The 25449-nt window shown below is 37.3% G+C and overlaps 6 protein-coding genes across 11 annotated transcripts; 4 read left to right on the top strand and 2 right to left on the bottom strand.

Moving 5' to 3' along the window:
• Positions 1–63: 63 nt before the first annotated feature.
• LOC149406301 (4-coumarate--CoA ligase-like 9) lies at positions 64–2740 on the bottom strand. The gene is made up of 6 exons (XM_089628718.1): positions 1593–2740; positions 975–1164; positions 764–912; positions 601–668; positions 406–508; positions 64–312 (listed from the first exon to the last, which is right to left on the bottom strand). The coding sequence occupies exons 1-6, from the start codon at positions 2592–2594 to the stop codon at positions 184–186; spliced, it is 1641 nt and encodes a 546-aa protein (XP_089484844.1). The 5' UTR covers positions 2595–2740; the 3' UTR covers positions 64–183.
• Positions 2741–4048: 1308 nt separating this feature from the next.
• On the top strand, positions 4049–8770 carry LOC149406300 (Rubisco methyltransferase family protein). 4 transcript variants are annotated; one of them, XR_016301636.1, is made up of 13 exons: positions 4049–4627; positions 4705–4780; positions 5224–5429; positions 5515–5601; positions 5719–5811; positions 6131–6285; positions 6402–6486; positions 6571–6657; positions 7407–7526; positions 7647–7748; positions 7832–8000; positions 8100–8171; positions 8648–8770. XR_016301636.1 is itself a non-coding variant. In XM_089628140.1 (12 exons), the coding sequence occupies exons 1-11, from the start codon at positions 4280–4282 to the stop codon at positions 7997–7999; spliced, it is 1527 nt and encodes a 508-aa protein (XP_089484266.1). In that variant the 5' UTR covers positions 4049–4279; the 3' UTR covers position 8000; positions 8100–8563. The 4 variants fall into 4 exon arrangements, 1 of the variants encoding a protein (XP_089484266.1); XR_016301603.1 differs by lacking the exon at positions 8648–8770 and adding an exon at positions 8314–8563; XR_016301616.1 differs by lacking the exon at positions 8648–8770 and adding an exon at positions 8279–8563.
• Positions 8720–10875, bottom strand: LOC149406299 (kelch repeat-containing protein At3g27220-like). Of its 2 annotated transcripts, none has more exons than XM_089628323.1 (7): positions 10611–10875; positions 10365–10520; positions 10063–10295; positions 9764–9934; positions 9257–9362; positions 8964–9170; positions 8720–8884 (listed from the first exon to the last, which is right to left on the bottom strand). In XM_089628323.1, exons 1-7 carry the CDS (start codon positions 10800–10802, stop codon positions 8720–8722), a joined length of 1230 nt encoding a protein of 409 aa, XP_089484449.1. In that variant the 5' UTR covers positions 10803–10875. The 2 variants fall into 2 exon arrangements, with proteins under 2 accessions (XP_089484449.1, XP_089484506.1); XM_089628380.1 differs by having other exon boundaries at positions 10365–10517.
• Positions 10876–11125: 250 nt separating this feature from the next.
• Positions 11126–15027, top strand: LOC149406298 (cytochrome c1-2, heme protein, mitochondrial). Its single transcript, XM_089628014.1, has 8 exons — positions 11126–11190; positions 11823–11900; positions 12336–12550; positions 13241–13520; positions 13658–13729; positions 14149–14265; positions 14376–14441; positions 14543–15027. The coding sequence occupies exons 2-8, from the start codon at positions 11844–11846 to the stop codon at positions 14657–14659; spliced, it is 924 nt and encodes a 307-aa protein (XP_089484140.1). The 5' UTR covers positions 11126–11190; positions 11823–11843; the 3' UTR covers positions 14660–15027.
• A 3153-nt stretch (positions 15028–18180) lies between these two features.
• On the top strand, positions 18181–24413 carry LOC149406296 (uncharacterized). 2 transcript variants are annotated; one of them, XM_089627842.1, is made up of 2 exons: positions 18181–19220; positions 24084–24413. In XM_089627842.1, the coding sequence occupies exon 1, from the start codon at positions 18409–18411 to the stop codon at positions 19201–19203; it is 795 nt and encodes a 264-aa protein (XP_089483968.1). In that variant the 5' UTR covers positions 18181–18408; the 3' UTR covers positions 19204–19220; positions 24084–24413. The 2 variants fall into 2 exon arrangements, with proteins under 2 accessions (XP_089483968.1, XP_089484017.1); XM_089627891.1 differs by lacking the exon at positions 24084–24413 and adding an exon at positions 21422–21553.
• On the top strand, positions 21462–24073 carry LOC149406297 (uncharacterized). The gene is made up of 2 exons (XM_089627947.1): positions 21462–22253; positions 22574–24073. The coding sequence occupies exon 1, from the start codon at positions 21462–21464 to the stop codon at positions 22209–22211; it is 750 nt and encodes a 249-aa protein (XP_089484073.1). The 3' UTR covers positions 22212–22253; positions 22574–24073.
• Positions 24414–25449: the final 1036 nt, after the last annotated feature.

The following is a 25449-nucleotide window of genomic DNA, read 5'->3' as shown; positions in this document are numbered from 1 at the left end:
CCATGACTAGGAACTAACTTGATCGTTCTTTACATATTTTGTTTTTTTTTTTTTTTATCTTATTATTATGTTTAACAACATAAATTAAGTTAATTATGGTGGATAAAATTCTCTTATAAATAAATCATGTCTTAATATATGATTAATTATTGTTTGATACTGTGTATATGAATTAATATGTAATCACAATCTAGAGAGATTTGAGGATTGAACAAAATGCTTCCTCAACTCTCGCCTCAGAATTTTTCCGGAAGCAGTCTTTGGTATTGAATCTACAAACGCCACGCGCCTTATCTTCTTATACGGAGAAACCTTCACATATCAAAACCAAACCAAAACCGAATTTAGCATAATTATATCACACAATAAAATTGAAAATAGTTTTATTAAATTACTTATATACACCTGACAAGCTACAAATTCCATAACTTGCGACTCCCCAAGGTTGCTCTTAGGCCGTCTTACCACAATCGCCATTGGCACTTGACCTGATTTCTCATCCGGATATCTGCTAATTAATAAAAACAAACAAGAGTTTAATTTCATATTTACCATACATTATAAATCTTATAAATTCAATGATCCATATCGGCCACGTACGGAATCACAGCAGCGTCGAGTATATCTGGGTGAGATTGAAGCAATTGCTCAAGCTCTGCCGGGGCAACCTGGTTCATTTACAAGCAAAAAATTCAAACAAATCAAATTTGACCACTTTTTTTTTTTTTTTTTTTTTTTTTTTTTTTTTTTTTATCAACCAAACCTGATAAGCGTTGATTTTGATCAACTCTTTCAGCCTATCGACGACGTAGAGATATCCTTCGCCGTCGATATAGCAAAGATCGCCTGTCCTAAACCATCCTTCTCTTGGTTCAAGAGCCGTCGATTCCGATTCTCCGTCCCCGATATAACCTGCGACGATCGAGACATGATCACCAATCATTCTTAGTATAGAAGATGAATGTATTTGTTACCTTTCATGATGGAAGGTCCTCTAATCCAAAGCTCTCCTTGTTTTCTCGGTGGCAAAGCCTGTCCCGATTCGTGGTCCACGACTTTTGCTTCGTAAGTTGGGCAAAGCTTTCCTGATGAGCCGTGTCGGAGACTCTCTTCCGGGCTGGCCATCCGAGCCACGGCCCCGGTTGACTCGGTCAGCCCATATCCCTTCACCATGGAAATGAAATTGTTAGCTCATCACACAATCAATCCAATTATTTTGCTACTTTTTACAATCTAGTTACAAGTCCTTCTCTGTAAGTTTTGTACTTGCAAAAAAAAAAATATGCATCCAAGTAAATTGGCTACAAAAAACATATCTCACGTGAAAATCCCCAAGGAAAAAAGAACACTCTTGTTTTGATGAACAGCATTTTCGTAAGGAAAACAAATTGACTTTTATGAGGTCATTTTTATTAAGTCTTCAAAGTGGGTCAACCTCGTACAGGTGTGGGAACATATTTTCTCAGAGGTGCAAATCTATCCAATCCTTCTCTTTTAATAACAATAACATTATATTTTATTCTGAGTGATCTACTCTATGCTCTCTAGTCTTCCAAATCGGTCAAACCTAATATTGTACGGATTCGACTGACCTGAACCAGCGATACGTGAGGAAACTTGGCCTTGAACTCGGCGATCACATCTTTTCCCAGCGGCGCCGCGCCGCATCCGACGGTCTCCAGCGAGCTCAGATCAAACTCCGCCGCGAAATCGCCCTTCGCCATGGCCACAACGATCGGCGGAACGAGCGCCGCGTAACTCACCTGAAACTCCTCCACCGCTCGAAGCATCTTCTTCGTCTGAAACCTCTCCATCACCACCGCCGTCTCTCCCGCCGCCACCGACTTCACGCAGTAGAAGAACCCGTACATGTGGAAGTACGGCACGGCGTAGAACACCACCGCCGGAGATTCCCTCCGCCGGTCGCGGCTCGCGTGGATGACGGCGGTCATGGCGATCAGGTTCCGGTGAGTAATCTCCACGCCTTTGACTCTCCCGGTGGTTCCGGACGAGTACATGATCGCCGCCAGATCGGACTGGTTCACTCTCGCCGGACCCGACGACTCCGTCGATTTCGTCGTCTTCGTAAGGGATTCGAACTTCGCGGAGTCGATCGCCACGACGACGATCCCGATCTGGTTCAGTTTCCGAGATGTCGCTGAGGTGGCGAAGGCGATCTTCGGCTTGCAGAGTTTGAGTAGCGCGGCGATCTCGGACTCCGTGCTGATTGGATTCGCCGGCGAGACCACAGCGCCGATGGAGAGGAGCGCGAAGTAGAGGATCGGGATTTGGACGAGGTTCGGAGAGAGGACGAAAGCGACGTCGCCTTTGGAGAGGCCGAGAGAGGATCGGAGATTGGCGGCTAGGGTTTCGGTGCGCAGAGAGAACTCGGAGAAGAGGACGCGTCGGCCGGTGGCTGAGTCGATGAACGCGACCGAGTCTGAGCTGCGGCGGAGGAGGGAGAGAGAGAACTCCGCGGCGGAGAGAGGAGTGTTCTCTGGTGGAAGGTCGACCGGAGGTCTGAGGCTGTGGAAGATTCCGGTGACTGAGTCGAAACCGTTTCGTGGATCGACGGCGTTTATTTTGTGGTTCATCGTTAGTTCTCTCTCTGCTTTGCTTCAGTTCAGAGTCAGTGACGGCGATACTGAGGACGGTCCTTGCTTCTTTTTGTGTCGTATGGTTTAGTTGATGTAATAAAAGTCAAAGTCAACCCAATTATTAAAAGAAAAACAACTCCTCACATATTTGTGTGGCTACCCACACGTGTGGGACGAAAAGTCGGGAAATTATTCCATTCCCATATTATTCATATTCAACGAAGGGAATTTATTCCATTTGATATTATTCGAATTTTTGTTACCAGTAGTAGGCTATATATTAAGTATTAATCGTAATGAAATTAAATGAAATGTTATGTAAGAAGGTCTGTCAATTTTGCCAACCAAGAGTTGGTCGGAAATTGTATCACGGCGTCAACGATGAATACAATGATGACGACTATAAAGAAGTACAATTGGTAAAGTGAAATGTTAATTGTGATTCGTGAATTTATATTTGACAAGGGTAAAACATGAAGTGAGATATTAAAGTAGCGTACGTAGTTTGCAATATTTGCTCCTCTGTTTTTTTTTTTTTTTTTTTTTTTTCTTTTTTATGGAAAGCTTACCTACTTCTATTGTGTTTTTGCTCACATGTACACGTACATTTAATCGAAGGTGTTCGGCCTCTTTTATACACTATAAACACCGTACACCAACCCATTTTTTCAAGACCAACCCATGGACAACCTCTTCGTGGTTCAAAGATATCCATCAGCAGTGGATAAAGATATCTATTGAAGATCTCGCAACGGTCAAATGATCATCAACATAGATAAGAGTAGATGAAAGAGGGGGCGAAAAAGGTGTGAAACCAAACTTCATAAGTAATTATTCTTGAGTTAACTCGCTTGAGCTTGCTAAGTGAAGGTTTTGTTTTAGAGATTGGAAGATAGATTGTGGGATTGGGTGGTCTAAGAATGAGATTATTTATGTTTTTTTTTTCAGCAATAAGATTAAATATGTTGGTTTTTCAGCAATAAGGTTCTTTATGTTGTTTTTTCAGCAATGAGATTCTTTTGTTAATTGATGGTTTTTTTTTATGTGTGAACTTGGAAAAGGTTAGGATGTTAGAGGGTAATTTGTTTATAAATTAATGTAATTATTGTTTTACTGATTTTTAAGAAAGTACATTAAATCTTTTTTTTTTTTAATTTGAGTCCGTCACACACACTACTTGTTCTTCTATTCAAAGATAATGATTTTAATAGTGACGGACCAAAAAAATATAACATTAAGAATTTATGGCCCGATTTTAAAACATTAAATATTTATTACGCCATTTTTTAAATAAAAAAATACATTTTTTTTTTCTTTTGTGCGGCATCACCATGTTCCTCAGGTGAAAAACGACATTTATATAATGTCAGTCGTTTAGTTCTTGTTTTCAATGTCAACGTATATGAAAGTCAAACCAATTAGGGGTTTTTTTTTACAACTGATTACTTGAAAGTTAAAAAATCAAGACTCCGATTTGGTACCAAATCCAGAATTAACGAACGGAAAGAGCCAAACTAACTCGGATTTTTTTGCTTACCGCTCTTATCCACAGAGCTCTCAAAGCTTCAAAAACAAATAAGAAACAAAAATATCTCCAAGTTTTCGTTTTCTCAGTCACACCTCTCACTTTCTGTATAACCTTCATCGGACCTCCAATACTAACCCTAGAAATCGCTCCGTCCATGGAGGTCGTCGGTCCTCTGCACGACCGCTGCGTCTGGTCGCCGATTCGATCCCTCTCGGATCGTCCCAGGGCTCCGGCTTTCTACCGGAGGACTCACAGCCTCGCCGCCGCGAAGCATCCGAGGCCGCTTCGTCGGAAGCGTCTCTGCGCCGCGTCGAGCTCGGAGACCTTGGTCGCGAAGTCCAATGGCGCCGCCGGAAAGAAGAGCGACGGCGAGTTCGAGGACTTGCAGGCGTGGATGTACGAAAACGGCTTGCCTCCGTGCAAGGTCATGCTCAAGGAAAGGCCTTCGTACGACGAGAATTTACGATCGATTCACTTTGTTGCAGCAAGCGAAGATCTTGAGGTGGTTTTACTTTTTTCGGTCGCTCTCTCTGTGAAATTGTGGTTTTAGTCTTAGGAAAATTGTTTCTGGTTTTGTAGGTCGGTGATGTTGCTTTCTCCGTGCCGAATTCCCTTGTCGTGACACTCGAGAGAGTTTTGGGGAACGAGAGCATTGGTGAGATTCATTGGGTTTTTTTAGCCATGTTGATGATTTTTCAATGTTCAGTATAAGGCAATTGACGAGTTCAGTGCGATCATAGATGGCAAAAATGGATCTTGTCTCCTGATTTAGACTGTTTGTTTGTTAGAGCTGTTTAAGTTTGTTAGTGTATTTGCATTAACAAGCTTGAGCACTGAGCTTTAGGGCATTGCAGACACGTAAATTATGGCTGTGAATATCCAAGACTGAAGAAAACATCAGTTAGGCTGGTTTGTGGTTGGTTGCCTTAAAATAGAATATACATCAGTTAGCTAAATTTATTTGTAGGATGAGAAAGTGACGGCGCAAGAACGTTAACTATAATATGCATTTGCATTATATCCATTCTGTATTTGCTTGCTTTTTGTGAAAAGGTAAATGCTATGATGGAGTATTTATCAGTTGATTTATCCTTGCAGCTGAGTTGTTGACAACTAATAAACTGTCGGAGTTGGCTTGCTTGGCATTGTATTTGATGTATGAAAAGAAGCAAGGAAAGAAGTCTTTTTGGTATCCTTACATACGCGAGCTTGACCGTCAGCGAGCTAGGGGACAGTTGGCCGTGGAATCTCCACTTTTGTGGTCGGAAGATGAACTTAATTACCTTACAGGAAGCCCTACTAAGGTAAATGGGTGTTTTCATTCATTTTATAAGATGATAAGACAATTGTGGCTTTAGATTTAAGATCGGTGCCTTTGAATTGTATCAGGGTGAAGTTCTCGAAAGGGCAGAAGGAATTAAAAGAGAATATAATGAACTTGACACTGTGTGGTTTATGGCTGGGTCCCTTTTTCAGGTTATTCTCCAGACTACTCTTTTGATTAATGAATTTGTATTCTTTCCCCTCTATGCTTTAAAATTTAAATGGATATAAGATGTGATATAAATGTGTTATCTATGTTTTTATTTTCAGCAATACCCATACGATATTCCTACGGAGGCTTTCCCCTTCAAAATTTTCAAACAAGCTTTTGTTGCTGTGCAGTCATGTGTTGTACATCTGCAGGTAGTTATTTCTTTGTGGCGGTTGATAATTGTGCATTCTCAATATCATTGCATTTTCTTATTTGATGCTTCATACCTTGACATACCGCTTTGTATTGTGATATGTCATATATGGTATTCAAATGATGAATTTCCTTAACAAATGTTACCAACACAGACACAATGAAGACATATCATATAACAATAATGCTTTTACATGGGCATGCGAATTATTCTTTGCTTTTATCAATTTTTTGGGTTTATTAGTTGCATCCCCGTATTTGTCCGTAATGTTTAAATCATAAAAAAATTGATTAATTTATGTTTTACTATGAATCCAGAAAGTCAGCTTGGCTCGACGTTTTGCGTTAGTACCTCTTGGACCCCCACTATTAGCTTACAGAAGCAACTGCAGAGCAATGTTGACATGTGCTAACGACGCTGTCCAACTCGTAGTCGATCGCCCATATAAGGCTGGAGAACCGATTGCTGTTTGGTGAGACTTTAACAAAATTTGTTTTTATGTTGATGGCTACACTTTAAAGGTATGATCATTCAATTACAGGTGCTTCTGCTGCCTTTTGATGTATTTGAAGCTTGTAATTGTTGTAGGTGTGGGCCACAACCTAATTCAAGGTTGCTTTTAAACTATGGATTTGTTGATGAGGAAAATGCTAATGATCGCCTAGTAGTACAAGTAAGACCCGAGTCTCTTCCAATGTCTACAATTCTTTGTTTGTGTCAATGTTGCCGAGTATGCTTAGTGTTCCATGTAATCCAGGCAGCTTTGGATACCGAGGATCCACAATATCAGGAAAAAAGAATGGTCGCCCAGAGAAATGGAAAACTATCTATACAAGCTTTTCAGGTGCGATATCAAAGTCTTGGCCTTTCGTTCGTACGTCTTTGAGCCATACGTTACAATCTCTTGAGTATGGGTGTTTAAGAGGTTATAAACCCACAGACTAAGCCTGTAGTGGTGTAGTGACATGGGACTTCCACATGTCAATCCCATACCTGGCAATGTGAGAGTCAATTAGGATCGTAATACCAATCAGATTATAAATCCACAATCTTAGCCAATGCTTTAGTGATGTGGGACTCCCAGATGTCGATCCCATACTTGGAAATGTGAGTCAAATAGGATCGTAACACAATGCCAATGAGATTCATGGTACCAAACTAAGGATAGCTAGGTATTTGATAAGGGATAAGAATAATATAATAAAAATTGAATAGCAAAGAAGAGCATTTAGAATAAATAAAAATTACTAATGTTATGTTAGTCTATAAGTAGTATTGCGTATGAGAAAGAACGGCATCCTTATCATGACCTCTTGAAAGCCGGGAAATCTATCTTTGTATTGATTTATCCTATTTTCTAGTTTCTACTAATAAAATAAGAGGGTTTTTTTTTTTTTTTGAAACAGTAACCTCTTTATATATATATATATATATATATTAAGGCAAAAGCCAATTTACAAAAAAGATAATATATATATATATATAATATAATAAGTGGGTTATTAACAGATTTCCAGAATTAGGTTGCTATTTTTAACTATTTGTGTGACTCTCTTTTATAAAACACTAGTTCTTTAATATATCTATGTCCAGGTGCTCGTCGGAAAGGAAAAAGATGCTGTGTTGGACATAATTCCGTATCTTCGACTGGGCTATGTTTCAGATCCTTCAGAGATGCAATCTGTCATCTCTTCACAAGGTCCTGTTTGTCCAGTAAGTCTTACTTTTCCTTTTTATGAATGCTCACATGATTTTTAACGAAAAGTTATTGACTTCATAAGGAGCCAAAATCTTAAATTGATAATGATTAACTTTATATTTTGATGATAATAGGTAAGCCCTTGTATGGAACGTGCAGTTCTAGATCAACTTGCTGATTATTTTAGGAGACGACTAGCTGGCTACCCAACTACATTAAAGGAAGATGAATCTTTGGTAAACTTTGAAATCGTCTAACTGTGATTCTATATCCTAGAAAAATATTGCCTTTTCGCATGATTTGACTTTCTTTGTTATAGTTGGAAGACCATCATCTGAACCAAAAAAAGAGAGTTGCTACGCAACTTGTGAGGCTGGAGAAGAAAATGCTTCACGCTTGCCTAGACGCAACACTTGACATGATAAATCAGCTCCCAGATCACACTGTCTCTCCGTGCCCAGCTCGTTATGCCCCTCTGTTAAGCTAGGGTACTCTTGTTCTCTGCTTTTGATTTTATGCGACACACACACAACACGTGATAATCATGTTTATTCCTTACATTCTTGTTTGTTTGGATTAACTTACAGAAAACCATGTATTCCTGGAAAAGACTTTTGAAAGGACTTTGGTAAATTGTTGGACTTGTGAGAAACACCAAGGTCAGTACCTTCCAAATCCTGAAGCAATTCGGCTTTATGACCAACATATTGGTTATGATAAAAAGGTTATATTTGTACATAACGGGGTTCTGATTCATTTTCTTCAGGGCCTAAATTATTCAATTTCTTGTGATTTTTGCAGTCGACCCAGTAATCAAGGAAATTATAAAAATTTGCTATCATTATTATTAGGAGACTGTGAATTGTGTTGTTTGAGCTCAGTGTCTTGACATGCTATAAAAAAAATGTCGTCCTTCATCGAAGATTTGCATGTAATCTTGTCGATTTCGCTAGTTTATAAAGAAATGCGATGATGTCAATATTCTGTTCGGTAATAACATCTTGCCATTGATTGTAAATGTAAAAAGTAAGTACTAGTTCAGTTTAATTTACTCTTGTCTTTGTTACTTGAGCTTTTATCCTCGTATCCATTTCTTTAGAAATGTTGCCATAAAGGGATATTTGGCCCTAAACAGGTAAAGTAGTAAATGAGCAAAAGGATGACATGAAGTAACACACACACACACACACTGAAGATGGAAAGCTGGTCACAAAGACAATTTAGTCCTCCACATATCTGCAACGACCTTCTTTGGCTGAGGATTGTCCGGTCCTCTGTCCCGTTGGCCTGACGTGAAATACAAGTAACCATCCCAAAAGCCAGCTAAAGTGGTTTTAACACGATAAGGAAGCTTCCCAACGACTGTCCATGTCTGCTCAAAACAACACAATAATTAGAGATCATCGTTGCTCTATAATCCGTTACCGATCGAGAGGGACTAGAGAAAGTACCAGAGACTCCAAATGAAACTGAAAGACTTCTCCGACTAACATCATCCTTTTGGTAACCGGGTGTTTCTCCGTTGTGCCTCCGGCGATGATTATCGAGTTGTTGACAAGCACCCAAGCGCACTCGATGTGAGAGTTTGGCTTTGGCATAGGAGGAACAACTTTCCATTTCATTTCATTGTCGAGCATATATACATCGCTGTAAACAACCTTGAAAAAAACACAAGGAAACAGCCTCATCACTTGAATCCAAAGACAACAGTGTACACGTGAACGAGGTTGATACTATTTACTACCTCGTGCCTGCGAGAGCACTTGAAAATGGGCGACCCGGGTTTGGCCATGAAATCGCCTTCTTGGCCGCCGATAACAAAGAGTCGGTCATTTGCTACGACACAAGCCCTATCAAAGAAAGAAGATCGAATTTTTGCATCATTCTTTTTCAATTGGCATAATCTATTTTCTGATCACACACATGAGAGAGAGAGAGAGAGGTATAATTTAAAAGGCAAAAGTTTATCCCCCGTCGTCAAACTATGTAAAAAAAAAGTAAAAAAAAAGTATAAAAATGGCAGGCGTATAAAATAGAGTGAGAAGCGAAAAAAAGAGTAAAAAATCGGCACGTGTCGACGCTTGACGAAATCACGTGGCGGTCTGGTAACGAAAGTCGGAGGAGGTTAGCCCCCTTATCATCTATATGCATCTAATAAAACTAAAGAATCTTTGATTAGGCCAAACTTTGAGAAACACTAAAAACTCGCAAACGGAGTATTGCAATCAAATTAGGGAAGTCCAAACCGAACCTGTGGGGTCCACCACGGGGGATCGGGATCTCGTCCCTCCAGTGAGCCTCCAAAGCGCGACCATCCTTCACGGCGATGCTCCAATGCTCGACTCCCGGGGTGTGACGGTTCTCTTTGCTCCCTCCCATCACGTGGAGTCTCCCTCTCCATATCTGAGTCGCCGGAGCATACCTAACCCAAAAAAAAAAAATTTGAATGAAAGATAACTTATATCCCAAGTAACCAAAAATATGTTGCTTTCCCTTTTTCTTGCCCACTTTTTTTTTTTTTTTGACAAGCAAACCAAACAAGTTATAAACCTCGGAAAGGGTAGAGATGGCATATCATTCCATCGCTTGGTTCGAGTGTCCAACACAAAGGCTCTAGCCGTGGGTCCTCTACATTGCGGGCCATATTGCCCCGACACAACATACACGTATCTCCCATCATCGCTCGCCACTCCCAAGTGCGAATTTCCCATCTCCTTTGGCGCCTCGAATCTCTCTACCCATTTGTTCTCGCTGAAGTTGAACACGTCCACGTGAGAGTGTACCTATTCAACCCATAATCACCAAATACATCGAACACGATCGTAAAGACTCAATCTTTATAGTGGACTTACATAGTCGAGAGAGGCGTATCCCGAGAAGACGTAGAGAAGATCTCCGATCTGCGCAGCGGCTCCGTCGAGTCGCGGGACCGGCGCCGGAGGCATTTCCTCCCATTGAAGCTCCGGCGCCGGAATATCGGAAAATGTCGCAGATAGCTCTCTCTTCTTCTGGTCAACCATTGATAAAACGAAAAAGTCAACACTTTTTGGAACTGAGTGGTATCATATGATTACCGCCAGAATCAATAAATCAATCACCTTGTTGGCTCTGCTTTTGTCGAATGCCCAGATGTTTGACTCGGAAGAAAGAGTTTGACCGGAAGAAGAAGCCGTTGACGATGAAGCGAAGAGAAAATCAGCGATGAGAGCGGTTCCGAGGAGAGCCGAGACGGAGACGAAAAGGAAGAGCCTTGTGGGATAGTGAAGCTTGTTTTGACCGAACCTTACCATTGTTTTTTTTTTTTTTTTTTAATGCTCAATAATAAAGGTGTAAATAAAAACCAGTACTTTAATAGAAGACGAGAAGAGCAAAAAAAAGAAATTTCTCTCTCTTTCATATTAAAGAAGAAAAACAAGAAATCGGTGCCGCTGGAATTGCATACCTGGGCGCCAATGGTTTAAAACTTTATGTTATGTTTTTTTCTTTAAATAAAAATTAAAAAATTATATGTGATTGGGCTTTTAGAAGCTCACAATGGGCTTTGCACAAAGAGGTCAATGAAGCCCAGCCCAATTGAATTAAATAGGGAGAAAAAATGGCGACTAGAAGGATTACATATTTCGTTCGTCGTGTTTGGATCTTCGAGAGAACTCCGACCTCAAACCCTAATTTGATCCTGTAAGTCATCACAACTTGCTGTACGATTTCTTCTCATGATACTCGTCTCTCTTCTTTTTTCTCTGCTGAATCTTTTTTTGGGTCGATAAATCCCTTAGTCGTCCATATCGCAATCCATCGATAAATTTGGCGAAAAATAAATCCAAATCCGGTTTTCTGAATTAGTTCTCTTTCTTTAGGACTGAAATTTCGATTTGAAAAAAAAAAGTTTTTTTTTCGTTTATGATCCGATTGAGTTTGTATTTATGTGAGAATTCACGTTCTCAATTGCTTGGGAGTTTTATTCATTGTGAAAAATTGATATATTATTTTTTTGCAAAGTGTTCATCCTCGGTATTCTTAATATTATATTCCCGTCAAATGCAATACTATGTGAATCTGAAACTAGAAATTCATGGACCCGAGCCATTATCATTGTAGCATAATGTGTGGATTGCTTGGTATCTATGAACTATGATAACCAGGAAAAAAAAAAAGATAAATATTTAAATTTTTGGTGATTGGTAAGAGGGTATCGTCATCCTATTGTGAATCCTGCTGATTTCCAAAAATTGAAGAATTCCTATAGCATCGAAATTCTTGAATCTATCTGTTTTAGCCCCCCCATGTATTCAATTACTTTGTTGAATCAGTTGTCAGAAAAATTCACTGCGATGGCCAGAGGAGCAATCCATCAGTTGTTGAGGAGGAAACTTTTATCTCAATCTTCTGTAAGTTTCATCTCTTCTTCTTCTTCTTATCTTTTTCATATTTCCTAGCTCACGATTCGTATTGTATCCTTGAGGACCTACTTCCTTGGCCTCTTGCTCGTGAAATGTCTTTTAGCTTTATTTTATGGGTCCAGTGGCTGTCTAGCCATATGAAACGTTAGAAATTTTGAAATAGCCAACGTTTCGTTATTTTTTTGTAAATAACCACGTAAATCTATTTACGCTATCAAAATAACAAAAAATACAGAGTAAATTTCTAGTAAATATAGCTATTCACAAAACATTTACAAAAGTTTTTTGGCTATTTACGAAAAATTTACAAAACGTTGGCTAAAACACAAACGCTTATATTTATGTGGCTTATATTGCTAAATTTTTATTATTTTATCTTGTCGATGAGCATGAAATGAATGATCTTGAACCACAATTGTACAGGCTCCTCCGTCTCTGTCTTCGCTCGTGACCAAGAAGGAGGAAATCGACTCTGCTGGCATGAAGTCTCTTAAAGGACTTGCGCTACTTGGAGTGGGAGTTTCGGGACTTTTGGGTTTTGCCACCATCGCTTCTGCCGACGAGGCCGAACATGGATTGGAGTGTCCAAGCTATCCGTGGCCTCACAAGGGAATTCTAAGTTCATATGACCACGGATCGTGAGTTCTTAACTAACCTCTTGTGTCTGATATGATGTGTCAATCTTCGCATTTTTTTCTTCTTTACTTTTATCCCCTTGGTGCTCTGTGATAGGCAACAAAAGTATTTTGTCGTCGAACATACCTTATTAATATTACATTGTATTTTATTTATAATCGTGGGTATGTGGCTTTGCGTGAATAAGCCCATGGGTCCCTGGAAGTTTGAAGGCGAGGCCTCATAGTGGCCCGTAGTTTTAAATAGACACGTTATAATGATCTGTCCTAAGAAAATATAGCCCTCCCTTTTTGAATTTTATCACAGAATAGTAATTCTTTAGACTGGCCTTAGATGACCGGGTGCAAAATAGCGTTTCTTAAGGGAGTGTGATGTTACATTGTATATGCCCGTGAATGCGGTTATTGAATCGTTTCTTATTATTGCTTCGTGGAGAATGAATGTAAGGACTCGGAAGGCCGTATATAATGAAAAAATTGTACTGTCGAGGGTCGGAATTTTCATTTTGAAGAGTTATTATGGGAGAGAATAAATCTTTCTACTTTGCCTTGTGACTGTCAGTTTTAGCGTCGAATTTCAGCTTTTTCTTATATTTCTAGTCTGAACAAGTTTGAATTTTTCTTTCCCAGAGCTGTCTTTTTTTCTCTTTTTGATTTATTACTTATTGCTTCGTGTTCAATTATTCTTTGCAGAATTCGGCGAGGTCATCAGGTTTATACCCAAGTGTGCGCATCGTGCCACTCTGCGTCTTTGGTATCGTACCGTGATTTGGTCGGTGTCGCATACACTGAAGATGAGACAAAGGCCATGGCTGCCGAGATTGAGGTGGTCGATGGGCCAAATGACGAGGGTGAAATGTTCACTCGTCCCGGTAAACTCAGCGATCGATTTCCCGAGCCTTATCCCAATGAGCAGGCAGCTAGGTTTGCCAACGGAGGGGCTTATCCTCCAGATCTAAGTCTTATCACTAAAGTAATCCTCTATTCTCTTCTCTCTGCATATAATCAGATTATATATATATATATATATATATATATATATATATATATATATACAATTTTTGTTTTCTCTCCACGGATTGTCTGACTTTTTCTGTTGACTATGTTCAGGCTCGCCATAATGGGCAGAACTATGTATTTGCTCTGTTGACCGGTTACCGTGATCCTCCTGCTGGTGTTCAGGTATTTTCTGCTGTACTTTTTCTATGTTTATTCAAACAAAATATAAAAATTTAAAACGTACTAGTATAGCGAAAAAATCAAGTTACCTTGTTCACAACAAGAACCAGAGGATAAACTTTTCATTCTCAAGCGTGAAAATAGAACCAAGAAATAAGTGTTTCAAGCCCCTCATAAAGATTCAATTGGATGGCTTATTCATTCATTTATGTTTGTTAACTAAATGATTATTAGTACAATGTCTCTTGCTACTATGTGGGAAAAAAAAGTGTTTATATTCTCTATATTGTGAGTACTACTAGAGAGATTCTTGCACTTGCTTTAAAGTCTTTATGGCGACACCAGATTATGCCCTTTCTGCGGATTCGGTGAAAAATTCACCGTGTATTATTTGCCTGATAAAATATAAAATCACTTTGCAGATTCGTGAGGGTTTGCACTACAACCCATATTTCCCTGGCGGAGCAATTGCTATGCCTAAGATGCTTATCGACGGGGCTGTGGAATACGAAGATGGTACACCCGCCACAGAGGCTCAGGTTCGTCTATAATATTTATTATTTTATTTTGTTTCTATGCGGTACAAATTAATTTGATTTATTTCTTAATCATGGTTTAAACAACTATATTTTGGCATGCATGGTCACAGATGGGGAAAGATATCGTGTCATTCTTGACTTGGGCTGCAGAACCAGAAATGGAAGAGAGAAAACTGGTATAGTCTTCTTATAGTCTAAATTTATTTGATTAATATATCGAAATACTAAGTAAATTATTCATGACTCGTTTTTTTAAAATTAATTAAACAAATAACAGATGGGATTCAAGTGGATTTTTGTTCTTTCGCTGGCTCTTCTTCAAGCTGCTTATTACCGGCGTTTGAAGTGGAGTGTTCTCAAGTCTCGCAAATTGGTCATCGATGCCATCAACTAGTTTGCTTTTAAAAGCCACTGCTTCTTCGACCTTATCTTATGCTTGTTGGAGAATCAATCGGAAATTATTTTTTTTTTCATCGGTGTTTTTCTTCATGTGTCAGATTCCGTTGGCATTAGTAATTTGGTAAAGTGGGGTGACCTGAGAAGTGTACTTCCAGAGAAGGAAATAAAGCTTGTAACACTCCATATAAACATGGATTTTTTTTTTTTGTTCTTGGACATAAATTTTTTGTTCATCTTGTTCAGGCTCAAATCTCCTGCTTGGAATACTCTATTATTCGTTTAGTTTGTTTCATGTGATGCAAATTAACGTGAAGTAAAAAAAAAAAAAAAAAAACTCAAATAAAGGAATGTACTTTCTCTGTCTTTTCTTGTTATGTTATTGCAGTTTTTTGCTCGAATATATTTATGGCACTTTGATGATACTTAATTCACATCTTTGTGGTTCTTTTATTACTCTCTTGTCACAAGTCAAAATTAGTGATTCTTTTGTATTATTCTTTTCTTTTCGTCAACCACCATAAAGAAGAATAAAAGAGAAAGAAAAAGAACTTACTTGTGGAATTGTTAATTTTATACGTTTCTTTGTATTATATCCTTTAATTTATTTCAAGGATTGAAATACATTTACCATGCCCTACCGAGACTCGGATTTTGTTGGGTTACCGGGAGATACCAATGATTTACTGGGGTATCTAGTGAGGATAATGGTAAATTGTACCGATGAAGTTACCATTACCGATATGCTGTACCGATAAATACCAGATTTACCGAAAGGTATCCAGTGAACACATAATTATTAAAAAAAAAAAATGTGTCCATACATAGAATAAAAATGTAAATAGTCTACAATATCTTCATTACAATGCATCACATTTTGCAATTCAACACACTCATTCGAGCAATCAACCCATTATTATATAACGCTCACGACCATGGGCTTAAAATTTCAAAAAATTTTAAAGTCGGCCGACGATCTTTGGCTAAATTTTTTTAAAATTTGAATTAAAAAAAAATTGACCTAGTTTTTGGGATTTCGATAACTGATCCGGTTTTCTGCTGGTAACTGGCGATTTTCCTAGTATCTAGCGGTTTTGTTCATACCGCTACCGGGAATTGCCAGAATCTGATATACCGATCGATTTTCTCCCGATTTTCCTGATATTTCAATCCATGATTTATTTAATAGTGATCGTGTATTAAATTTTATGAGTTTGGATCATCTTCAACTCGAAATTTTATTGTACAATTTATGTCAAATCAAACAATATTTTATCTTTAACCCAAACTCTACTTTTAACACTAAAAAAACTTACTACTTATTCATGTAATTTTAACCTACAACAAAGCTTTATAAACCAAAAAAATTCGAAGTTAGTCTCAAATTCGCGCACTCTTTCATTTATCATCTTCGATATGATATTCATAAAGTCATATTTCCATATTTTCATATAATAGAGTAAATTTTTTCACTATGTCAAATCAAACAGTGTTTTATCTTTAACCTTATTATTTTTATCCCATCATGTATTTTTATCCTACAACAAAGCTTTATCTAGCTAAACCAACAAATTTCGAAGTTAGTCTCAAATATGCGCATTCTTTCCTTTATCATCTTAGAGATTCAAAAAGTCATATTTACATGTATATAAGGTAGAAGCTATCGATCTCTTATATAGACTAACATTTTTCATTCAAATCATACTAACGAGTGTGTAGTATGCAATTATCAACTCATTAAATGAAACAAGCATCAACAATTAATCTTCGATATGTTCTCAATTTTCGATATGGTTGAATTTTAACTAATCATGTAATAAAACATGCGAGGATAGTGTATGGGCAAACTGATAACTATTTCTTTTATTATTAATGATCAAATCAAATAAATTATTACAAATAATTTCCCTTGACCAGCATATTATAAATAAATAAAAAATAAAACACACACAAAACACACACACACACACACACACACACACACAATCTTGTACCGTTGTGCGTGAGAAAGATCTATTAGACTTGGGATGAAACGCACAGAATGTCTTTAATTAGATATATAGTTTGTTTACACTTTAAATATATAGGTTCCGACGGAATCTAAGATTATGTTAGATTCCACCTATCAAATTTTGCCATGATACTAGTTCATCATTTACAACGTCTTTTTAGTTGATTAAATCAAACGTAATTATATAAAAAAAATTGTCGACAAATCCCATTCAAATAATTTGTGTAATTAATTCGCGCAACATAAGGCAAATATTGTATAATTGTTCGGTTTTCCGCAATTTTTTTCCAATTCTTGTCTGTCGTGGGATGGTTTTAAATACGAAGGAAGCGTATTTGATTATCCATTCTGAAAGTTAATATTACCTTCTCAATTAAACAGATACATTACTTACTAAAATTTATACCAATTTATGTTGCGATTTGATGCATGGTTTGAAATTCCGGGGATACCGGACGGAAATCACTTCGGAAACCGTTTTTTTCAAAGTCTCAGTACCAGTATGTACAAACCGTCCACTTTTTGACAGTCTTTAGGCAATTTTTACGCATTCCGACGGAAACTTACCGGTAAGTGGTCAAATACCGACAATTCTTAAAATCTGATGATATTTAACATTCTTCACGAAATTTATCGTTAGTTTTTTATGATTTAATTCAAATAATTTCTTTTATGTTGAATTTGGACTATGGTATTTAGTGTATTGTGTTGAACTTTATCATTTTGGTTTGTACTATTGAACTTTGTGTTTGCAATTTGGTAATGTATTGAAATTTGAAACATTGTACACTATTTTAATTTTATGAATTTTATCCTACGTACTATGTATGTTTTTTGTATATTTTTTTCTGGATTTCTCTCGGTAAATATAGTATTTGACGGTATTTCTCAACAATAATGATATGTTCAACGGTAACGGTTTCCTTTTTTTCCTGCTTTCTCCGGTATTCTTTTACTATACCAACGATTACCAGTAAATTCTGAACCTCGGAACAGTAACGGTATTTAAATCCTTGATTTGATGATGATAATTGTTTTGCAAATAGATTGATGGGAAATAAATACTTTATTGTTATTAGTGATTTTTGCCAAAAAAAAAAAAAATATATATATATATATATATATATATATATCCACGCGTCCCCAACGACCTAAAAATCAACTCCAGTCTCATTCGAAATCCACACACATAAAAGTTAACCAATAAGGAATCACCACTTCTCAAATATATCCCCACGTGAAAACCACGCGACCAATCGAAGCTGTCAAGTCCTTTTTAGGACAAAAATTACCATGTTCTGAACAAATGACCACACACCACGTGTCCGTATTCTGGAACCTCCTTTCCTCTTTCCTTTCCCAGCGCAAATTATGCTCATTCCTCCTACAGCGCCCACGTGTCTCTCCTTTCCAGGAATACCCGGACACTCTGGCTTCCCTCATTGGTCCAATTATGCGAACCCTTAAAATCACAATCAAGATACGCAGATTTCAATTATGTTGTGGGTCCCACCGGGAAACATGAAACCTGACCAATCAGGAGCGAGAAATGTCTCTTAGCGTTGCCCTAGACACGTGGTAAACGCTTACACACCCACTGCTGCGACTGCTATGATTATCGCTTCATTCTCTCTTTCTCTCTCTTTCCATTCTCCGGTAAAGACTAAAGTAGAGAGAGAGAGAGAGAGACGCACACGTAAGCGAAAGAAACAGATCGGAGAAATCGGCCAAGCTTGATGGACGGTGGAGATCGCTGGAACGCGGCGACGAGATTGAACTCACGCGCGGTCATCGAGAGCGTGATGGCTCTGAGGTTCCGACCGATCGCGCCGAAGCCTGTCACCGGAGAGTACATTTCTGGCGGAATATCGCCGCAGGAGTTTGTTACAGGGAAGAGAGCGAAGAGAAAATACGTCAGAGCTCAAAATTGCGGTGGAAACCCTAGGAGGAGGAGAAGCAATAGCAGATCTGAGAAGAACACAGTCGAAGCGGTTCAAAAGCAAACGATCCGCCACGTGGCGCGAGAATCGAACGGCCGTGATTCTCCGGCGAGCAGATCTCTGAGGAACCGAAGTGAGACTAGCTCCGGGAGAGCCGTTATCGCTGAGTCGTGGGTGACGGTGGAGCACGTGACCGACACGTGCATAACCGGCAAGATAGGGCTGCTTGGATGTACGGACTCCCTGGCGAGCGACACGTGTCCGGGGTTCGTAACGGACGCTTCTCTGAGCAACGTTGTGTGGGTTAACGAGGCCTACCGGAAAATGGTCGCCGCGACGGTGGTCGTGGTGAGGCTGGCAACCGTCTCCGGCGGAGCTTGGGGATGTACGGACTCGGTGACATCGTTCACGTGCCGGGTTAGGGTTGAAAATCACGTGAGCAACGACGATAATTCTAAGAATAGCGAATGGAGAGATAATATGATAAAGCGTAATAACTGGAAAATAATTCCGTGCGACGTGTGGAGATTGGAATCCGGTGGCTTTGCATGGAGGCTCGACATTAAAGCTGCTCTCGGCTTGGCCCTCTGAGAAGTCATTTCGACCAGGTATATACGTATACGTGTGTGTATATCTATATATTTATATATATGTATATGTGTGGTAGTTTGGTAATTAATTTGTATTGGTTTGTATATATAAGATAAAATAGTTAGGGAGAGGAAGGCTATTGGGAGAAGTAAAGATGTGTTTATAAATGTAAATGCTTACCTACTACTAAATTCTAATGCTAATGACTTGAGTATATAGATGAGGAATTTGTGTATGAATTTACTTAAAAAAACAATTCATTCTCATGACACGTGTCTGTAATTTTTCATTGTTACTAGATCTAGCTAGGAGAGAGAGGGAGAGTTGATAAGATAAGATAAGATATTGAAATATTTTTGAAACGGGTCGATTTTTAATGCCAAGGACAGGTACTGAGGGCTTCTAATAATTAAGGGCATCAGGTCATCAGATTTTAATGAACCTACGAAGTCTATTTTTAATTTATTGTTCATTAGTATACAATCAAAATAATTTTTATTTACCCAAAAAAAATTAAGGGCATAAATATATCAACTGATATTTTTAATATCTAAATAAACATATCAATTATCTACAGGGCTAAATTATATATAAAATATAGAAATAGTTATTTAATGATTTTAGCAAACTATATACAGAACTAAAGTCTCTAAGGAAACTGAACTAGATTCATAATAAAGTTAAAGCTGAGATATCCACCCATTCCTGGCCTAGAAAGTTAGCAATACCTTAGCCTATCGCATTAGTAAGCGTTATTCTTGGTGATTGGTCAATATCGAGTATAAAAACAACTCGCTTTTGGCGACACTTCATATAGACTTTTACTCCAAAATATTACACGAATCATGGTGGTTATTATATATATTATTAGCTTTATGTAAATTGGTCATTTTTTATTTTTATTTTATAATCATGTTTATATTTTTTTATAAAAGATAATATATCATAATTGGAAGTCTCGTACAATTGTTTGTGCATCTCATAATAAGTTTGTAATGTACTTGTTTGTTGTTGCCAATTGCTTTAGACAATTATCTATAAAAGAAAAATTGTTGTTGTAGAGTGACTCTGACTATTTGGCGCTTAAGTTTATCGCGTATCCTACTTCTTAAATTTATTAATAAATTGAAATCTTAGGTTTGCGCTTAACATGATATACAATATATACTGTATACTAGTGTACCCATGTATGATGTAATCTACCAGATTATTTATACATCACATAGTACATACATACGTAGCATTTCTCCCATAACAGATATAAATAAACTTTTTTCTTAACGGAAAACTAGAACAAACTTCAAGAAGCATTTATTCCGAGTTGAATTCAAAATGTTCATGTACATAGATTTTATTTTCTAACGTTTGATTTGTAATGATGGTTCAGAAAAAGAAATAGACTCCTAATCTTCTTTTCTCCGTAGTTGCTAGATTTTGGCTCCCGGTTGGTAGGCAGTCATTTTGAAAGAGAGTAGAGGAAAAGCTGAATAAAACACGTGGCGATCTGTAAGAGGAAACAATTGTTTTTTTTTTTGCAGAAAAAGAAATTTAAATATATTAATAAAAAAAGAACCATTTTAGGTGACATCTGTCGCTGTCCATTAGATGACGTCAAAGATCTAGCTCCAAGATCCACACCGTCGAAAACCAACCACGCGTCCCCAATTCACACTCCACCAATCAGGTAAAAGGAATTTCACCCATCACCAATCGAAACTCAAAACCCACGCTCACTCTATCAACGTGCAAGCGAAACGCACGTTATCTATGCTATTTTTGCAAGCGAGTTAATCTCACTTGACCAGTGATCGCGTCGGGTGTATCTTTATGCGATACTGTTGTACCTGTGAAGTTCGTACAGTAAGCAAATGGAATTACACCACGTGTTCGTCTTCTCTCGAACCACCACTCTCTCTCTCACTCTTTCGCCAAAGTCCAAAGCTACTTTTTTTTTTTTTTTTTCTCACTTTTGTTGTTTCCACTACGCTACAACGTCCGATGAGAGCCCACGTGTCCTTTTCTTTTTAGCAGTGCTGGCCACGAAACCCTCTCCTATTGACTCTTTAGTGGGCCCTCACGGTGCGCTTAATTACGCCCGATTCCAACACTCTTTCCTTTTTTCTCTCTTATTATAAAAAAGCAGACCAGCCAATAAGATTTGTTTAGCCACAGTTTGTTATCATACTCTTCTAACCCCTAGCCACGTGTTCATCTCCAGAGAGAGAAAGTGAGAGAAGAAGAGGAAGAACGAAGAAATAATGAACGGTTCTTCGTCGGAGTCATGGCAGTTGATATCTCCGGCGATGCCGAGATTCCGACCGATCGCTCCCAAGCCTGCCACGTGTCCAGGTAATCCTCCGGTAGTTTCGGCTTTTTCCGCCGAAAGTAGAAAGAAGAGGAAGTACGTTAGGGTTCGTAGGAATAGCCGTTACACGAGAAGATCCGAGAAAAAGCCGGTCGTCGAATCGGCGAAGAAGGACGTAAATAATTATAATAATAATAGCGATAAACTGCTTCAGCTCTTGCCAGAGAGATCTAGTGATCTGTACCGTCCGATCGCGTTTGACGTGTCAAGATCCGATCAGGTCGATAGTTCGGTGGTTGTGGTTATTTTAGTTCAGGCTCGACCGACGGTTAGCGAGGACGTTCATCAAAAGAACGCGCGGTCGTGGCTGGTGAGCCTGGAGAGCGACACGTGTCCGGGCTTCGTATCCGACGGTTCGGAGAGCGTGACGTGGGTGAACGCGGCGTTAAGGAAGATGGTGAGTAACAGCGGTGACGGTGACGGTGAACAGAGTGTAGTGGTAGGTTTGGTAATTAAGGAGAAATTTCCGTCCTTTTACTCGGCACTCACAGGGCACGTAAAGCTGCAGTACTACAACAGCCACGCGCGGGAGAGGAAGCTCCACTCGCGCGTTGTGCCGTGCGATCTGTGGAGAATGGACGGCGGAGGATTTGCATGGAGGCTCGACGTTGAAGCCGCTCTCACGCTTGGTCGTACTACTTAACCACGAAAGCGTTTCTCATTAGTGCAAGTTTACCATTCTCAGGTATAATTAACTCTAAACGATTTACATAGTTACGTTCGTTAGCTAGCTAGGTTATGTCCCTATAGGATTAATTAGCGCGACACTTGGTACAAATTCGGATGTTGTCTTTGTCGTTAATTATCGTCCGTTCATCTATACGAGGATATGTTAATTTGGGAATGTGACTAAGCTTATGAGAGAATTGTAGTTTGGTTTTTTAGCTATAATAAAAAGCTTATTGTGCAATAATTTATATTGTTTATATATATAATACCCTACCCAATGGACTAGATGTACTAACGAAGTGTTTTTTTGTTTTGTTTTTTTTTTTTTTATGGCAGGTACGTAATTAAAGATGGTTTAAAGGGTGGCCCAATAGTATTATCTGAATATATACATTTCCTGGCTGGAAGGCTCTACATATACTTATCTAGATAGCATCTCTGATGTCCTCATGCTATTTTCCCTTTATACACTAACACGCATTAACCTATAAATAATACAAGTTAGTAAAAAATGTTAGATACGTAATGGCATTATTGACCGACAAGTAAGTGATTATGTGAAAATAAAACTAAAAGCAATTTGTCAGAAACATAGCTGTTTACTACTGAAGTACATAAATGCACCAATGAAATTGAGTTTGCATGAACAAGGATAATATCTCCACTGTTCATTCGTCAACGAATGATATTATTGCATATATTTCAGACATGTGCACAAATATTTGTTTTGTAAGATAGTGTTTGTTTGTACAGCAACTAAAATTGGCTAACAATTCAAAAGTAGATTCTAATTTCTAGGTTGGTGTCGTTTTTCGTATTTTGGTAGGCATTAGTACATTGCCATTATTGAAAGTTCAATTTTCTTTTCCTGTGTTTTTTTTTCCCTTGGCTGACTTTTTCTTCTTTCTTCTTCTCATTGAACAATATTTCAATTCAGTTAGTATCTTGATTATTGAAATTGACCTGGGGCTCCATATTTTACATTCACTGATTTTAATCAAAATTATAATTATAATTAAAATAGACATACATTTGGCATTATTCGTTTTCTTTTCTTTTCCATTTGCATTGATAAAGCCATTTTCCTAGTTTGTCTTGATTTATCCATGATACGAAATCAGTCCGTCAATTATTTTTTTCATCTTCTTCACATTATAAAGTTATGCTGCCATAACTTTTTTTATTGCATACTAATTTTTTAAGTTACAATAAATAACCTATTATAATGTCTGAGTTGCCAAAAAGAGGGAAACAAATATTTTCGTTATTTTACATTTGCATACATGTAAAATGAGATGCTAACTTGCATACATGCTTTAAAAAATATCTGGAACACTATATGTTAATTTGTTGGCTAAAAAAAAATTGCTGGCAGACCAGGTTATTATTAACATGCCAAGTGTATTACATGATGCAATATGAAATGTTACTGTTCTAATGCATGCATATTAATTAATATTCGTCACATCTTGTTAGATTTTTTCTTAGTACTTAATACTAACTAGTTACTGTTCATGTTTGATTCATAAATGCTTCTCTTGTTTTCCATTTTACTTGTATGAAGCATACAGAAGATAAGTACTATATTCTTTTAAAAACTGACTTTTTATATCAAAATTTTCAAGAAAAATGTAAGTGGAGTAGGACAAAAATTCTTATAATAAGTTACAGAAAACAGTATTAATCTACGTGAAATATCCACTACTAATATTATTCTAATAAAACTTTGACGAACTATACATTAGTTGTTTGTGCTTATCTTAATTATGGCTTTAATTTGTCGTATGTTGATGGTACTAAATATTGTTGCTGATTCACATGCATGTATTGGTTTCTTTTTTTCTAGGTTTTCTCTAAGAGGATACTTGAATTGACCGTTATCATGACGTGGAAAATTGGTACTTATCATCAAACTAGAAGAGTACTTTTGTAAGTGTATATAGTATTATATATCCTATGAATAAGAAATGAGCTATTATATATGAACGTAGCTTTAGTTTGTTTGGTGCGTGGCTATATATATTATTGCCGGGTCTTGTATAGACGCACGTGTAGCAGATCATCAAGCATAGTATATTTCAGCTTTGAGACCAACTTTGTGCAATGAATCTAAATAAAAATTATGTGAAAGTACGCTACTAATTTTAATCAAGTTCAATATTTTTATTTATTTTCCTTTTCATGTGGCGCTTTTTAGAAGTATAGTATACTAGTACTAGTACATCAGATAACTTCTGAATCCTAAGTGCACTGACTCTCTTTGAGAACAGATATTAAGAAAAGTATAGGCAAATTGTTTTTTTCCAGAGAATTATTATGAAGTGCAGTTTTTAGTCTGACCAATGTTTTTTTTTATGAATGAAAGTAGATAAATATTAAAAGGTTTTAAGGCCTGATATTAGGTGAAGGGAAAACAATCCGCCACAAAATTAATATTCTTTCACGAACAAGTTTATGATTATTATTCAATGAACTACTATAGATTAATTAATATTTTATAATACATCGAAGAATACTAAATTTAAATATGTATATACAAAACGTCTAACTGTAGACAGTTTATGTTTTTCTCTGTTAAGCATATAATCTAATTTTTAAGTCTACCTAAAAATTTGTACCAATCTTCTAAGTGTTTGTAAGTGTATGCCTAAACCTCGTATACAACTTTTTTTTTTAAAGATCAATCTGAAATCAAATAAGTTTTATCTGTCATTACAGTCGTGAGAATAAATAATAAGACATAAAAAAAGTGTCCACCCAATTAAATCTCTCTATCAAACATTTAATTACAAAAACATATTATTTTATTTTAGAGCTTTTTTGTGTGTGTGTGTGTGTGTGTCGCAAAACATGAAAAAAAAAAAAATTAATCAACATGAAAAAATATAATACATGAAAGCCTAAATGATCCTTTTTCTTTAACAAACATTCAAATTATTTTACTACACTATTGGATTAAAATAGATACTAAATAACAATATAACTATAATAATAAAAGAGACAAATTTATTTTGAAAGATCAAGAAGACATTAGTTAATTATAAATGTTCGTTGGTATCACATTTGATATAAACAGAATAATGATAATTAAATAGTAAATATTTCATGGTCTATCAATATTCTTTCAATGAATTAATGTCTCATCTTCTTTTCTCTTTATAGTACTTAAATAGTTAGCAAAATGTTCGTTGGTTTATAGAGGTATTAAAAGC

This window comes from Urtica dioica, chromosome 1, assembly GCF_054948205.1.
Source record: "Urtica dioica subsp. dioica isolate 48M chromosome 1, U.dioica_male_clone48M_v1_H2, whole genome shotgun sequence".
Lineage (NCBI taxonomy): Eukaryota > Viridiplantae > Streptophyta > Magnoliopsida > Rosales > Urticaceae > Urtica > Urtica dioica.
This window is presented reverse-complemented; position numbering and strand designations above follow the sequence as displayed.